General features: G+C 43.4%; 1 protein-coding gene across 2 annotated transcripts in view; it reads left to right on the top strand.

Moving 5' to 3' along the window:
- LOC138580288 (amiloride-sensitive sodium channel subunit alpha-like) overlaps window positions 1-14,848 on the top strand; it is a 223,852-nt gene that overhangs the window by 75,394 nt on the left and 133,610 nt on the right. For both annotated transcript variants that reach the window (XM_069650701.1, XM_069650702.1), the window contains exons 4-5: window positions 11,149-11,342; window positions 11,849-11,958. In XM_069650701.1, the coding sequence (XP_069506802.1) occupies window positions 11,149-11,342; window positions 11,849-11,958 (304 nt within the window). The remainder of the gene's footprint in view (window positions 1-11,148; window positions 11,343-11,848; window positions 11,959-14,848) is intronic.

Raw genomic sequence — 14,848 nt, forward strand, 5'->3', positions numbered from 1 at the left:
CTTATTTTAGACATTCTATTAGGGTTGAGTGATCGGCTTGAGTGTCTTCAATTTTGTAGATGATTTAAGTGTCGTCTGCTTAGTTGTAGCATGTAATTTTGTGTTTTTTGAATATTCTGATTACTGGAGTCTGGTAGATGTTGAAGTATAGTGGTGATAGTGAGAATCCCTCTCGTACTTCACAGTCGTTAACTTGTGGAGTAAATTTGAAGGGTGTTATCCATACGGGTTATGTTCTGTCTGCTAAGAATGACTTAATCCAGAGTAGTGCGATGTCTGTTATACCTATATCTTTTATAGAGAAAAGTAGGGTACTTCTTACTCTTTTTTATCGGGTGGTGCAGCTAGCCAGTTGGGGAATTTGTGGAACCCCCCCTCACAGAAAAGTTCCAGCAGGCCAGGAAGAACAGGTTGCGGTGTGAGCCCAAGGTCCACATTGTCATACAATGATCTACTGTCGAGGAGGTTCTGCAAAACAAAACGCTGCTGCTCCTGGACGTAGGGTTTATTCTTGGGTGATCCTTACATCTTGTTCAGTTTGGAACCCTTGTCCATCCACATTCAGTATCTTAAGTGTTATGATTTCACGTCTTGCTCAGTATATGAGAGAATTCAAGAAGGGAGTAAACCTGCACCAAGTACATCATTGCGAGCTGAAAACATTGTAGAATGTAAAAGCTTTAAAGTTGTGAGAGATACCGTGATTTGCCCAAGATCACAAAGGTTTGGTTATGTTATGTTGATTTATACTGCACACTGCTACCATTTGCAATTGTCTGCCGGCACTCACGTGGCTCAGTAACAAAGTGGATTGGGTAGGTTAGTGAGGGAACAGGGTAGGATAGAGGTTGTGCTCTTCTGTTGATGCTTGCAAAACCAGGAGAAACTGGTGTCTGTGTGTTTTGGCTTTCTGAGTGTGCTTTGATTGAGTGCATATGTCGAATCAGTTGAGTGTTGTGGTGGATGGTGGTGCGCTGGTTTCTGGTTCCGGGTTTGCGTTTATTGTTAGGCGGCTTGCGCTGATGGACTGTTGATTTGCTTCTATTTCTGTTCTTATGTGCTGTGCGATGTTGTCACATAGGGACAATGATGGTACGAAACATTTGTTGCACAATGTTGGGATTTACATTTCCTTGAAGATTTTTAATAGTTATTTTTGTGGTTTTGCAACCGAATGGATTCTTCTGGTTTTGTATGTTTTTTTTTGCTTTTGGAACTGTTGATGTGTACATTCGGAGTTGTCATCAAAATTAGTTTTTGTCCGATTGGTTGTAATGGTTTCTCCATTACTTTTCCAGTTTGCGGTTTCTTTTTTTGAGTTCTCTCGGTTCTTTCTGTGAACCATCTTGCTGCCATTTCTTTTACAGTGGCTTTGAAGAGTTTTGCAGGTGGTAATTGTTCTAGGGTCTTTGTGATTCAGGTGTCAAGTTTCTATTTTGCCGAATCTGGAGTCATTCGGTTTAGCTGGGAGATATTTGGTTTGGTTGATCCCAATAGCTCTGTTAAGGTTCCAGGTCAAGACTCATCCAGTTTTGTTTGTTAGTGTGGAGTATTACATTTACAGGCATTATGCGGTTTGGGATTTTTACGATGAATGGGATCAAGTGGTGATCACTCCATATGATCGGTACAGACAGGACAGTGTTCGAGAGTCCATCTCTGCAGGAAATTGCATCTAAGGTGTGTCTAGCACAGTGGTACTTGTACTATTTGTACTGCTTGTACAGAATTGCCAGTGTCTTCCCGTCCACACACAGAATGAAAATGATAAGCGGTTCCCCACCCATGATAGAGCTAGTAGACAATCAATACCCAACTGAATGAGGCAATCCAACATGAGCCAATAGGTGATCATGTAGAAAAGGTTCTGATAAATATAGCAGCATCAACATTCCGACACCACCCTTTTCAGGAATTCTACGGCTATCGTCCTTCATGCTAGTCAGGATCGGTCTGAAAGTCAACTTCATTTGCATGGAGCTTCTCAGCGCTTTCAGCATAAGGTTTGATCTGAATCAATGCAGGAAGTCTAAGCAATTCAGCCTTGCACAGAAGTTGTGAAATGTACGGAAAAGGTCAATGACGCTCACAACGTTGGCTTTTTTCGTGAAGGCAAGAGCAATACCTGTTTCAAAGAATCAGGGCCAGGTCTCGACTCTAGGGAGTGATTTAAAATGATTTATCAATAAAGTTGTTTCATTCCTTCACTCACGCTCTTCCATTACTTACCTTTTATTTTTTTATGCAAATATTTTATCGATTTTATTTAGTTTTTAAACTCTTTGATTGGTGTTAGGACAGTTTTTCTGAAGTCCAACCAGTAAAACCATACAACTGTGACAGTACAAAACTCCACTCTTAGAGTAAGGCTGTACAACCTGAGTATTTGGTAGCACAGCCAGAGCCGCCAGGCTTATTTTAGGAGGGAGAGAAGGCTGTAGGAAGGTACAAAGAACTTGTAGTACACCAAGGATTCAACAGAAACACTTACACCCAGAAGTATTATACAAAATAAAGGTTTATTATGCATACAGCTAGGCCAGGTTAAGTCTTGGGTGAGTACTTTATCATAGAGTCATAAATACATTTTAAAAACACAACACAATGCTTGAAAGTACACAGACCAAAGCACAGACCCTGTTAAAAAAACGAACCGTATTTCTAGGGAGGTCAGACCTTATCAAACACATTTAGTATAGGACACACCTATTAATGGAGTGTAAAACCATCGGTCACCTTTAGATTACTTTACAGTAAGTCATGGGTAGTAGACCCGGTTAGTCATGCAGTAACACAGTTAAGGAATCACTTAGTAAACCAACCCTGTTACAGGATACTTTTCTGAATAGTGGAACACAAATTCATGGAACAGTATAAACCTATAACTACATTCAGGATAACGTTCAGTTATACCAGGTGAGTAAGACCTTGTGGTGTAATATACAATTACAGTTGTATTTCAGATCAGTGCAACACAGACTATGGTAAGCAATAACTCTCTAACTTATTTAATGATGGCACAAGGCAGTCCAAGGTTAGTAAAACCTACAATACACTCATTAAGAATTGCACACAACTATTTAAAGTAAAACCCAAGGTAGACTTATTCTAGACAGGCTATACAGGAGGTGAAGGGAAGCAAGACCCAGTCGGTGTACATTTACAGTTATCCTAAAATAAATAGTAAAGTGAAGCCAACAGCATTATTTTTGGGAAGAGGCACAACCAATTCACAGGTGAGTAAAATAAACTTACATACACTTTTCAGAATGGCAGAACACATTCAAGGTAAGTGAGAACTTTTATAACTGCTCACTCTCAGAGAGACAGTTACCAACCAACTCCTTCACAAGTAAGTAAACTTTTAAACACTTGTTTTCCTTTCCAGGCAACCGGCCCCATCCTTAGACGTCTTTCCCTATTCTTGGAGCATGAGTGTTCTCAGTGGCAGAAGGGGGGTCATTAGGTCTCTTGTGTCCAACAGACAGGTCAGGAAGGCACAGAAGTAGCACAAGTCAGAGTTCCTCGGGAAGACTGCTCAAACAAATATTTCACTTTAGAGAGGTTGAAAGGGTCCAGGGACCTCTGAGAAGACTCCCTCCCTAGGAGGATTCCAGCAGTGGGCCTGGGTGAACTGGATGAGAGGCCTCCCAATCACAACAAACACCCCAAAAGCTTTACAGAAATCATATAGGCTTAAGGTAAGTAAATAACCCAGCCAACACAGTACTTCAGCACAGAAGAAGAGCTTGCAGTGGGGGGGACTTCAGGATCTGCAGCCAAAAAGCGGGTCGATGAATTCCTTGTTATGAAGACTGAAGACAGGACACTGGAAGGGATTTTGCAGCGATCAATGGGGAAGGCTCCAGGCAAGAATTCTTTCATGGTTGGATGTGGCACTGTGGTTTTGTGGTTACTAGAATGGTTTTGCCTTTACCGTATCTGTGGAAACAGCCAATGGTAAAGGTGCACCGAATTAGTAAAAAGGTCCATTGCCACCAGCCATTAAAGGTAAGCTTGTCCCTGTAAAAGAATTGTTACAGTGCTAATTAGAAAGGGGATACTTTGTATCTCCCCAGCACTCTACATAAGGTGGGGGTGCTGGTTTTCACCTAACAAAATGTAGAAGGGATACACATATCCTTTCTACCGTTGGGAAATGTAGTTCTCACAAGGTTAGCCAGAGAAAGTAAAAGGGGAGCTGAAAGGGCAACCCTGCAACAATTAAAAGTATATACAAAAAAAATGGGTCAAAAGGAATACAAATATAAGGACACCATGGAGAGTCTTACACATGACACCCATGAAAAGAGTAAAAGGATCTGTGATTGTGTAAAAAGGTTCCCACTCACTGAGATATAGAGAACAATAATTCAGCAGCCCAGCCAAATGCTCTGGGGTTCTCACAAGTGAGGTAGGTTTAGCACTAAAGTCAAAATCTTACCTAACACATGGAACTGTATTTTGCTTTCGTCTTTTACCACATACTTATTTCTTTTTATAGATTTCTCAAATTAAACAAATGGCCCATTTTTGAGTATTGTGAATTGTCATTAAAGTGCCCCTTAATTCTTCATAACATATTGTAAGTACATTGTAATAATACATTCTGCAACAAAAGGCAGCAAAGTAATATGTACAAGAAAATAACTTTCCTTTCTGGGATTAACTAAGAGTTTAATCTTAGCAATGATGCAGGGAGAGGATTTAGAATTGAGGAAACTCCCCTTTGTGAAAAGATGAGACTTTCCACTCCTGTTATAAGGATCCTTTTTCAATATGGGATGTAGCCAACAAGGCATTGTGGATTTACGGACCAGATAGTCCGGTATAGCACACCCGTTGGCTGTCTGTACGAGCCTGGCAGCTTAGGCCACATTATGTAAAGTAGGCATTCAGCAATAAGGAGGGATTTAGAAAAATCTGCTTCACCTCACGATTACTGTACCTTTAAAAAGTGGGTGGAACACTGCAGTGTTTGGTGGTTGGATTAGGTTTGTCCAGGGAAGACCTATATTCAGTCGTAGAAAGTATTATGAATTGTGGAATTCTGCATATGTGAAAAGGACAGTCTACTTCTATGTAAAAACACTGGCAGTGGCATTCCATTTCACCCTCTCCATGCAGGGGGGCAAACAGGTTAAAATGGTGGGGACTGAGGGGCAAGGCATCAAAGTTACATTGGTACACCCCTGTAAAAAGAAACAAGACAAAGGGAATGCTGGCAGCAGCACTAATTGCCAGTGGCATTCAGATGGCAGCATTAAGACCTTCACCCGAAACGTAGATCTGGTAAACCCTACCAGAAACTGTGTGTCTCACCGTGGTAGCCCCACAGTTTAAATAACACAAAAAAGACAAATCATAAAAAACAAGAATATTGATTAATCGTTATAAAACCTATAAAGTATAGAAAACCTCTTCAACACAGTTCTTTTATTTGAGAAATCATCCTTTAATGATAGAAGTACATGCTATATGCTGTTCCGATGCATTTGGGAATTACACTCTTCATCGGGGAACACATCTGAAACCAATCATAAAATGTCATCAGGATAACGCTCAATGGGCCTCATTACGACCCTGCTGGTATCCTGGCGGTAAATAGGCCAGGATCCCGGTAACTGCTATTAACATTTGCAGCACTCGGCCCGGTGGCATTACCACCGTATTATGAGTGCCAGTATGATGGTGTAAATCCCCATTCATGGAGTCCAATAGGACTCCATAGGGGGATTTGCCGTCATTACCGCCACAGGCAATACCGGTGTCGGCAATGACTGTGTTTTTTGCTAGTAGGACGTCTACCTTACCTCCATATTTTAGCTGGAGGTAACTCAGGTGCACCACCGGCAAAGCTGTAGTGTGCCAGTCTGGTTAAGTGCCGGTTTACGTTAATACCGTCACTTTAATACCAGACAGGACGATTTATAATGAGGCCCAATTTGTGTTAAATGATACAGACAGACCCGGACCACCCTTAGATCACACCTGCCTCGACTTTGTCCTCTCCAAAAACACAGAAAGACATGAGGAAAGATGCAACACCATTTCAGAACACCGCGATACACCCAACAATCTGAGGAACCCATCATCCAAAAAGAATCAGAACCAAAATAAGAAACAAATCCTACAGGAGAAAATCACTCTATGCTCCCTAGGTTCTCTAATTGAACGTAGAAGCAGACAACTCTTCTAAGTGCAAAAATACTGAAAAAATACTAAATAAATAAATGCAGTGAGATAACATAAAATGTGTTTTAGTAGCAAGTTTCAATGTTGCAGTATAACTCCCTACGTACCGACATTAGAGTGTTGTTTATGAGTGGTCTTTCAGTTACGGCTCGAAATGGGGGTACATATACTGTACTTGAATGGAAAACAGACCAACACATGTCTGACCGCTTAAAGGGTGCTGTTGGAGGAAAATGACACACAGGTGACATAGTGGTTGCTATAGACTTTTATTCACCATGACAATAAAGAGAAAACCTAACTTTCCCTAGCTCTATGAGGGGTTTGCTTATGTCAACTAGAGTGCTAATGGGTCTGTCAGAATGTCCTTGGAAATTAAAGAGTCCAGAGTCATGTGTCATAATCTCTAATTCTTAAACTAGAAGGTTTTGTCAATGTTCTTGGTCCAGGAGAATGACTCCCTTATCCTGGACTGGGTAACCCAGTTCTGGTTGCAAGTTCTTAACCAGGGGGAATGACTCCCTTCGCCTGGTCTCAATACATCCCAAACAAAGGATTGTCAATCATGTAACACTCTGTATCAGAAAGGTTCTCTGTTTCCTCACCCCTGGGGGAATCACTCCCTTCCCCTGGATCACAATATTCAGTGGTTTGATCCTTTCTGCAGATTCAATTACCAGGAGAATGACCCCCTTCTCCTGGTCTCTGGCTTTCACTGTTTCTCACACAACACCAAGAGGAATTACTGAATTACTCGCTTCCCCTGGCCTTTTGGTTAGATTGCCATTTTTCCTGTAGATGTAGCACTACCAGGAGAATGACTCCCTTCTCCTAGTATCTTAGTTTCACAGTTACTTCACACTCAGCAGCACCCTGGTGATCCTTGTTTCACACTTTTCTTTCTTTCCCAACAGTTCATGCACAAGTATTACTCTTGACCCAGTTTTTCCCATTATAGGCCAGTTGGCCTTCTGACTTGCCAAGTACTGCCACGAGGAAGAGGATCATTCTCGCTTGACTTCTTTGTTTGTTGGTCGTAGACCCGTATTCTTCGGTAGCTGCAGAAATGATCGCCTTCAGAAATACCTAATGAGAAATTACTGATTTCTTTTTGTTGTTTTGGTACAATTAATTAGGTATTATTGTTCATTTTTTATTAAAAATAGATGTGGGGTGACATAAGGGGATAGGTTAAGGCTGGGGGAAGTAGAGGGTGCGGAGGGTCTCCCCTGCATTATTAAAACAAAAATTCAATCAAAAATATGGTGGTCATTTCTCAGTAGGTACATTTTTTTTAATCATTTCATGGTAATCTGTAGTCTTCTACTCAACGCATTGGACACTCCAGGTTCACTATCCTGCCAAGTACTGTCATGAGAAGATGAATTACTAGGTTCCCTTGACTCACACTCTTAGTTCATTGGACAGCCTTGGTCCTGCCAAGTATTGTCACGAAGGATATGATTTGTATGGATCTTCTTTTAAGGGTGCAGGTCCCAGACCCGGGTTCCTCTCTCTCTGATTTTGGCATTTTAATATTTGTTTCTCCCACAGGGGTTTCCTCTTCACCCCTGCTCTGTGGGTCTAGAGTCATCCACAACTCTGTTGCTGCCCTGTCAACTGTCCCAGGAACCCGTGTACCTCTAGGATTCTTGCTGGTGTCTTTCGTCAGTCTTGGGCTCTTCTGGCTTTTGTTTCGGGCTTCTTGTGTCTTCTTGCACTCTCTGGTGTACTACAGCAGCTCCACAGCCTATGGTTCCGCACAGGATGCGTGTCTTCACTCAACCGCACAGTCCAGCTACCTCCCACGCCTGAACCTCTGCTTTGCCAGCTTTCCGGTCCGTCCGTCCACGGTGGACTGGATAGGGACGCCCATGCCTTCTCGCCAGTGTCCTGATCACCAGTCTCTTCTGACTTCCATGGCGAACAAGTCCCACGCTCGTGGCGCCTCCAGGGATGGCTTGACAAACTCTCTTGTCCATCTTATGTTTTAATGTTGGTGTTAGTAGTGGCCCTTAGTGGAGAACTAGATTGCTCTGAACTACTTTTCGTAGAGATCATCATAGTTCCTTACCGCCTCCTCGTCCCAGTCTTTTTGATGCAAGTCTTACTTGGGTAGTCTGGGCTCCTCTTCGTCTCAGTGGATTGTATGTCACTAGCCCTACACAGGTACATGGGGTGGTTGGGTATATTACTGTGGTGTACCATAGGTGTAGGTTGAGGAGGGATGATTGGGAGGGGGTCATAACGCTCTCTTGCTAGATGTCTGTCCCTATCCCCAGAAGGGGAGTCTCTCCCCATGATATCCTCCTGCTGTGCACCACCACCAGGGGACCGTCGGGTAGTGGCCACAACTCCCGGCCTCATTAGAAGGGGCTCCTGCTTGGGGAGAAGTGACGATATCTAGGGATTCGTCACTCTGGTTCTCATTACAGGTCCAGCAGTAACAGTGCCAATAAAACCGGCAGGTAGCCACCGGACCCGTAATTAATTACCAGCGCCGGACTTCCCAGTGCCACCGGCTATTCCGAGTCTGGTGGCTGGGAAGTCAGGCACTGTTAATTTTGTTAGTCCACATTCCCATGGAGTTAACAACGGTGCCGGTGCTCCCGCGAGAACTCTGCGAGCGGTTTTCGGTTCCGATTGGCAGGTCTGACCCTGCCGGGCGGGATGGCACCTGCCCGCAGAGTTGTATTGTGGCGCTCCGGGCACAATGGTGCCGGTAGGCTTACTGGCACTGTTGTTTCCGGACCGGCACAGTTGTACTGAGGTCCACTGTGTATATGTATTCAAGAGGGTGCCAAGCACGATCATTTATGTGCAAGATGATGTCATTGGTGGGATGGTGACATCACAACCACGCTCATATAGAGGCCAAAATGCTACTTCTCTTAAATAAGAAAGATAAAAGTAAAAACATAAATAAAAAGGCAATGTCCAATAATATAGAAAAACTATTTATAAACTATTTATAATAAACATGATAAAGTGGGGGAAATAATAGCAGAAAAAGGGTTGTGCAAAAAGTCTATGAATTGAACTATTTGGGGCAGAAAAGTAGTAAACTAGTGAGAAAGACAAATGATCAAAATTGCTACGTCTAGTTTACACTTTAGTTCTCATGTTAACTAACTCATATGAGTGTACACAGAAATACAGCGGGTCAATGTCAACAAATAGTTCATAGAAACTCTTTCGATTATCCAAATCATATCATGCAAAACTGAAAACTATCCAAACCAACATCCCTTCCTAATGTGTCAAAAGAGTATAAAACGAAACTGTGATTCCAATTTGCAAACAGTAAAAATAACATCTTTGTCAAAGATCCAATGTATTGGGACCACCAGGGGACAGATTACAGAATATGTGTACTGGTGCAAGTGAAGTATTGCATGGTATTAGCACTAGTATGCCCTACTGCAAAAACATTTGGCCTATATTAGAAAACCTTTGCACTAATACGTGTGCAATTTTACATGGTATTAGCACTCAGGCACAGTTTGCACTGGTGCAAAAACCTTTTCTTTCAATGCATTCTTAAACCAGGGCAAGCTTAGCCTAGTGTTAATACAGGATGAAAATGCATTGAAAGTATATGGTTTTTGCAAATACCGTGAGAAATTGTGCTTGCCAGAGTGCAAAGATTTTCTAGTGTGTCCACAATGTTTTTTGCACTTTGTAGGTGAATGGCTGGCCTTAGCTGGATCGACAGCCTTTTTGTATTGTTTCAGGAGCTCAGAAAAGAGCCATTGCATGCATGTGCATCTTTGCACATTGCAATATCATCATCAATGTCTTTATGTTGGTCATTTCTTTTTTAAAATAAAAATACATGCAATTTTCCCATATGACGATCACTGATGCTTTGCAAAGAACACTGTGGAGGCCATTTTCCAAATGCCCGGAGTAGTAAAGCAAATGTTAAAAACAGTTTTTAGAGTTATGCCAGTTTCAAAACCTGCTTGACCATTCCAGTTTTTTCCTGGATTCAGCAGGTGGAGTGGGGCCATGGAACAGGATTACCGTGTCCTCCTGTCATTTCTACTCATGTCATTTCCATGCTGGCGGAAAGCCATTGGATTCCTATAGCTTCCTGTGTCATGCTATGCTAAAGCAAGCAAACTCCACGGACAAACTATGCCATGCCTCCCACAAGTGTCATCTGCGAGAGACATGTACAGCTCTTTGCACTATGGAGGGGAAAAAAAGGCTCACCAGTGTTCCAAAGGTTTAACACATGTTTACACTTTTTAGTGAAAATTATCAAAATTGCACTTTACGAACTAAAGTGCAAAAAAGTGCACAGAGTGGGGCCCCCACCATGCAATTAATACCATAAAGGACCTGACCTCCTGAAAATGGTGGTTCTCTGGCCTCCAAACCTCTTAAAATGCCAGGTGCCCAATCAAACACTATACATTATTGCTTAACTCCACAGAGGAATACAAGTGTACGAAAACGTTAGAAGGAAAGTTATCCATCTTCTGAAAAAGCAAGGGACAGTTTGAGTGTGAAAGGTCTGGGCAAATAAAATTCATTTTGTTAACGTATTTATTTACTTATTTATTTATTTATTTATTTACAGGGGGAACAATGTTCTTTTGATCACAAAAGAACGTACAATAGATTTAAAAAGATCAGATTTGACAGGAAGCAGTGAGCTTCTTACAATGGGGTAAGTTTGAGGGACATTCTGGCCAGGTTGTGGAGGAGAGTAAATGGAACAGTCACCGGGGACAATACATAAGTGGACATACATAGAATAAGGACAACCAACATTGGACATTTGTAAGTGCAGGTAAGCGGTACGGCCAGCATGGGTCGCAGAGGACCCCGTTAGGGCTGGAGGATAAGTACTTGTTGCCCATGATGTGCTCATGTCTTTACTGCATCTGTTGGTTTTTAGCCTTGTTGTGTCCTCACCCATGAAACCTTTCTTTGTTCTTCCAGTGTAACGACACCGGGGAGGATTGCTTCTACCAGACGTACTCGTCGGGGGTGGATGCCATCCGTGAGTGGTACCGATTCCACTACATCAACATCCTTGCCAGAATTCCCACATCTTCTGGGATGGAACTGAATGAGGAGACCTACGAGAAGTTCATCTTTGCCTGCAGGTTCAATGACAATGCGTGCTCCGAAGGGTGAGTGCGGAGGGGGCGCTAGGGGACAGTTACGGGGGCTGATATTGATCATGTTGGGTGAGCAGGACAAGGCTGGTAAGGGACGGAGGAGGGCTTTATGGGAAGTGATAGGTGAGCAGGATATTAGTGTCCGGCCAGTGTAGGTGGGCTGGGATGTGGTGCAGAGGACACAATGGGGTTTAGAGAACCAGCGTGAATGGGAGGGAGTGCAGGAGGCAAGGGCTGTCTTGAGATGTGGGTGCACAGCAGCAGTGACTAAAGAGATAAGGAGAGGACTTTAGGGAATGAAAATGAGTGCTGCAAAGGGATCGTAGAGCAGCAGGGAGGGAACAGCACTGAAGGAGAGCTTGAGAGAGAAGAAGGAGGGAGATTCCTCCCTTCATCATTTTTTGATGCTGTAATGTAAAGTAAGTGGTCTTGTATAACACCCTTCTCCCACTCCTGGTGGCCTCGCGTCACACGCTCCCTTCCTCCTACATTGACCAACCCTTTCTCTTCTGTCTCAGGAATTATACGCATTCCCACGACCCTCTGTATGGGAACTGCTATACATTCAATGAAAACCGAACTGGAAACAGCGAGCCATGGGCCTCCTCCATGCCTGGGATCAGTAACGGTGAGTACAGACAATAAGAAGGTGTGAAGCATTCCATCTGCAATAGGTCTTGTTGGTATTAATAAGGAGAAACCTAGCATGTCGCACAGTACTTTTCCTCCTAGTGCTCCCTCTTACTCCTACTTACATCCTAGCAATTGAGCAATAGTATGTGTGAAGATCCAATTCTATGCATTGACTAGGCAGCTAGGGTAATGACACTCCCTCTTCATCCATTATTCCATTAGCCATGGCATTCTCCCTTGCATTCCATTATGTCATGTTGTAGGGCACTTACTCTTGTCTTGCCTGTTGCTCATTTCTTATGTTTCCCCGCTGTGCCAGGGAATGTTATTGTAGAAAAGCTAAATAACTGAATGATCTGGCTGGGAAAAGCAGCCATGCTCACCCCATGGTAATGTGTGTGTGAGTGAGTGAGGACTACTGTGTTTCTTCTAACTAGAACTACCCTACATTGTGGCAATGCCAGGGTATGGGGTGTGACATTTCCAAAAAGAATGACACAGAGAAATTGACAAGGGCTGACCCCACAGACCTCTGCGCCGCCAAGTGTTAATTGTGCTACATGGTGGAGCGCTCTCACTTGGCACCGTGAGCGAAGCACATGTCATGCAATGTGAAGTGGGCTTGGTTAGAGATCTCCTTTTCTGGCAGCCCCTTGGTGCAGGCAACATATGGACGCTTTCGAACTTGCTAAGCCAAGTTCTTGCAGGTGCTTCCTGCAACTCCCCAGTGGCGAAGGACTATATTGTTTGTTTGTTTGTTTGTTTATTTATTGTGCGCGCCGGACCCTGGGGTAGCAGGGCGCAAAAGAACAAGGAAATTTACAGCTTAGTTACAGACGTTACAAGTTACAGGTTCCACGGCAGGCATGGTAGACATTTCTTACATTTACAAGGTAGGACAAGTGCAAGTGCAGATAGAGCGCACAATCAGCAGCTAAACAGTCAAATCTGTAGTGTCAGACAGTATAGCAAGTCAAAGCGGGCAATATGGCATGTCATTACGTATCAAGTGAGGTGCAATTGGACAAGCGAGGGGTGGAGAGACATTTATGTCGCATTTTCAGTGAGCCATTTTACAGTGTTCTTTCTGAAATTGCTGAGAGTTTGGTCAGATCTAAGTGCATGAGGTAGGGCGTTCCATAATGGAGAGCCATTTGTGATTACGTCTTATTTCTGAAATGTGTGCACTTCTGGGGATACTTAGGGCGCTCTGAGTGCGTTTTTTTGGAGCACTTGGATTCTATTGTTGATTTGTTTGGTAGTCCCTATGTAAAGGGCGTTACAATAATCTAATTTTGATAAAATGAGGGCTCTAGCTAGGATAAGACAACTGTCATCTGAAAGGAATTGTTTCCCAGCTCGTAGTAGCTTGCATGTATAGGCTGTGGATGAGGCCAGTGAGTTCACCTGTTTGGTGAACGATAGTGTCGCATCAAGGTAAAAACCTAAGGTTTTTACTTCTCTGGCAACCTTAATCATGTTGCCATCAATGACAAAAGCTGCGTATTTTTGGTTAAGTTTGGAGATGCGGGCTGCCGTGCCCAGGATGAGCTCTGTTTTGTCATCGTTCAGGCATAGACCGTGGTTGGCCATCCATGCCTGAACGATGCTGTAGACTCTGTTCACCAAAGCCAGATCCTCAGCGTAATCCCCGGTAAGTGGTAAGAGAATCTGGGTATCATCTGCATAGTTGGTATAGGTGATACCCAGATTATCAAGATCGTCGAAGAGTGGCTTTGTGAAGATGTTATAGAGTGTCGGCGAGACACAGGATCCCTGGGGCACTCCACAAGTGATTGGAATAGGGTCTGCTGCTGCTGCGGGGGAGAACACCCTCATGGTCCTGTCACTGAGAAATGACTGGATCTAGGCTATAGCCTCCCCTGAGAAGTGGGCCGCCGAGTCCAAGTGATTACATAAGACTGTGTGGTCCACCAAATCAAAGGCGGCTAAGAGGTCCAGAAGGAGAAGGAGAGCTAATTTGCCCTCATCTCTGAGTGAGTCTATTTGGGCCTTTAGGTCAATAAGGGCAGTCTCTGTGCCGTGATGCGGTCGGAAACCGGATTGGCGGGTGCCAAGGAGATGGTTCATCTCAAGGAAGTTCTGGATTTGAGTGTACGCTACCTTATCTAATATTTTTAGTAAGAAGGCAACTGTGGTGATGGGTCTGTAGTTTGTGGGAATATTGGGATCTAATGTTTGTTTTTTTAGAAGGGGGAGAACCCAAGATTCCTTTAGATTGCGAGGGATGGTGCCCGTAGTGAAGGAGGCATTAATAAGTTTTGTGATGAAGGGGGCTAGATCCCTAGCCGCGTCCTTGATCAGTTGTGCGGGGCATTGGTCACCTTTGCAGTTGGAAGGTTTAAGAGTCAGAATGGTCTTCTCTATCTGAATTACTGAAACCTTGGAGAAGCGGAATTGGGAAGATTCTGTGGGTTTAGGGGTGGAGGTTGCATTTAGCGGGGGTTGGGTAGGTAATGAGGCTTTCTTTAAGGCAATTTTGGTTTGGAGATTGGCCACTTTGTTGGTTAGTGCCAGTTGTATGTCTGTACACCAAGTTTTGTCTTTAATGGAATCATCTTGTACTGCGATGGGATTTTCCAATTCTTTTAGGATGGAAAATAGCTCCTTCATACTAGAGTTAGCTTGGGTGATCCTATTATTATAGGTTTCTTGTTTGGCCAGGATAATGTCTTTTTTGTATTGCGAAGAGATGTTTATTAGGTTAGTTTTATTTTCAGCGGTAGGATGCCGGTTCCAAGCTGTTTCGCATTTTCTCTTCTGTAGTCTTAAGTTTTTTAGGTGGGGTGTAAACCAGGAGTTCAGATGCTTTTTTGGTTTACTGTTCCTGAGTTTAAGCGGAGCAATTCTGTCAAGAGCAAGGG

This window comes from Ambystoma mexicanum, chromosome 3p (genome assembly GCF_040938575.1).
Source record: "Ambystoma mexicanum isolate Mex_15411 chromosome 3p, UKY_AmexF1_1, whole genome shotgun sequence".
NCBI classification, from domain to species: domain Eukaryota; kingdom Metazoa; phylum Chordata; class Amphibia; order Caudata; family Ambystomatidae; genus Ambystoma; species Ambystoma mexicanum.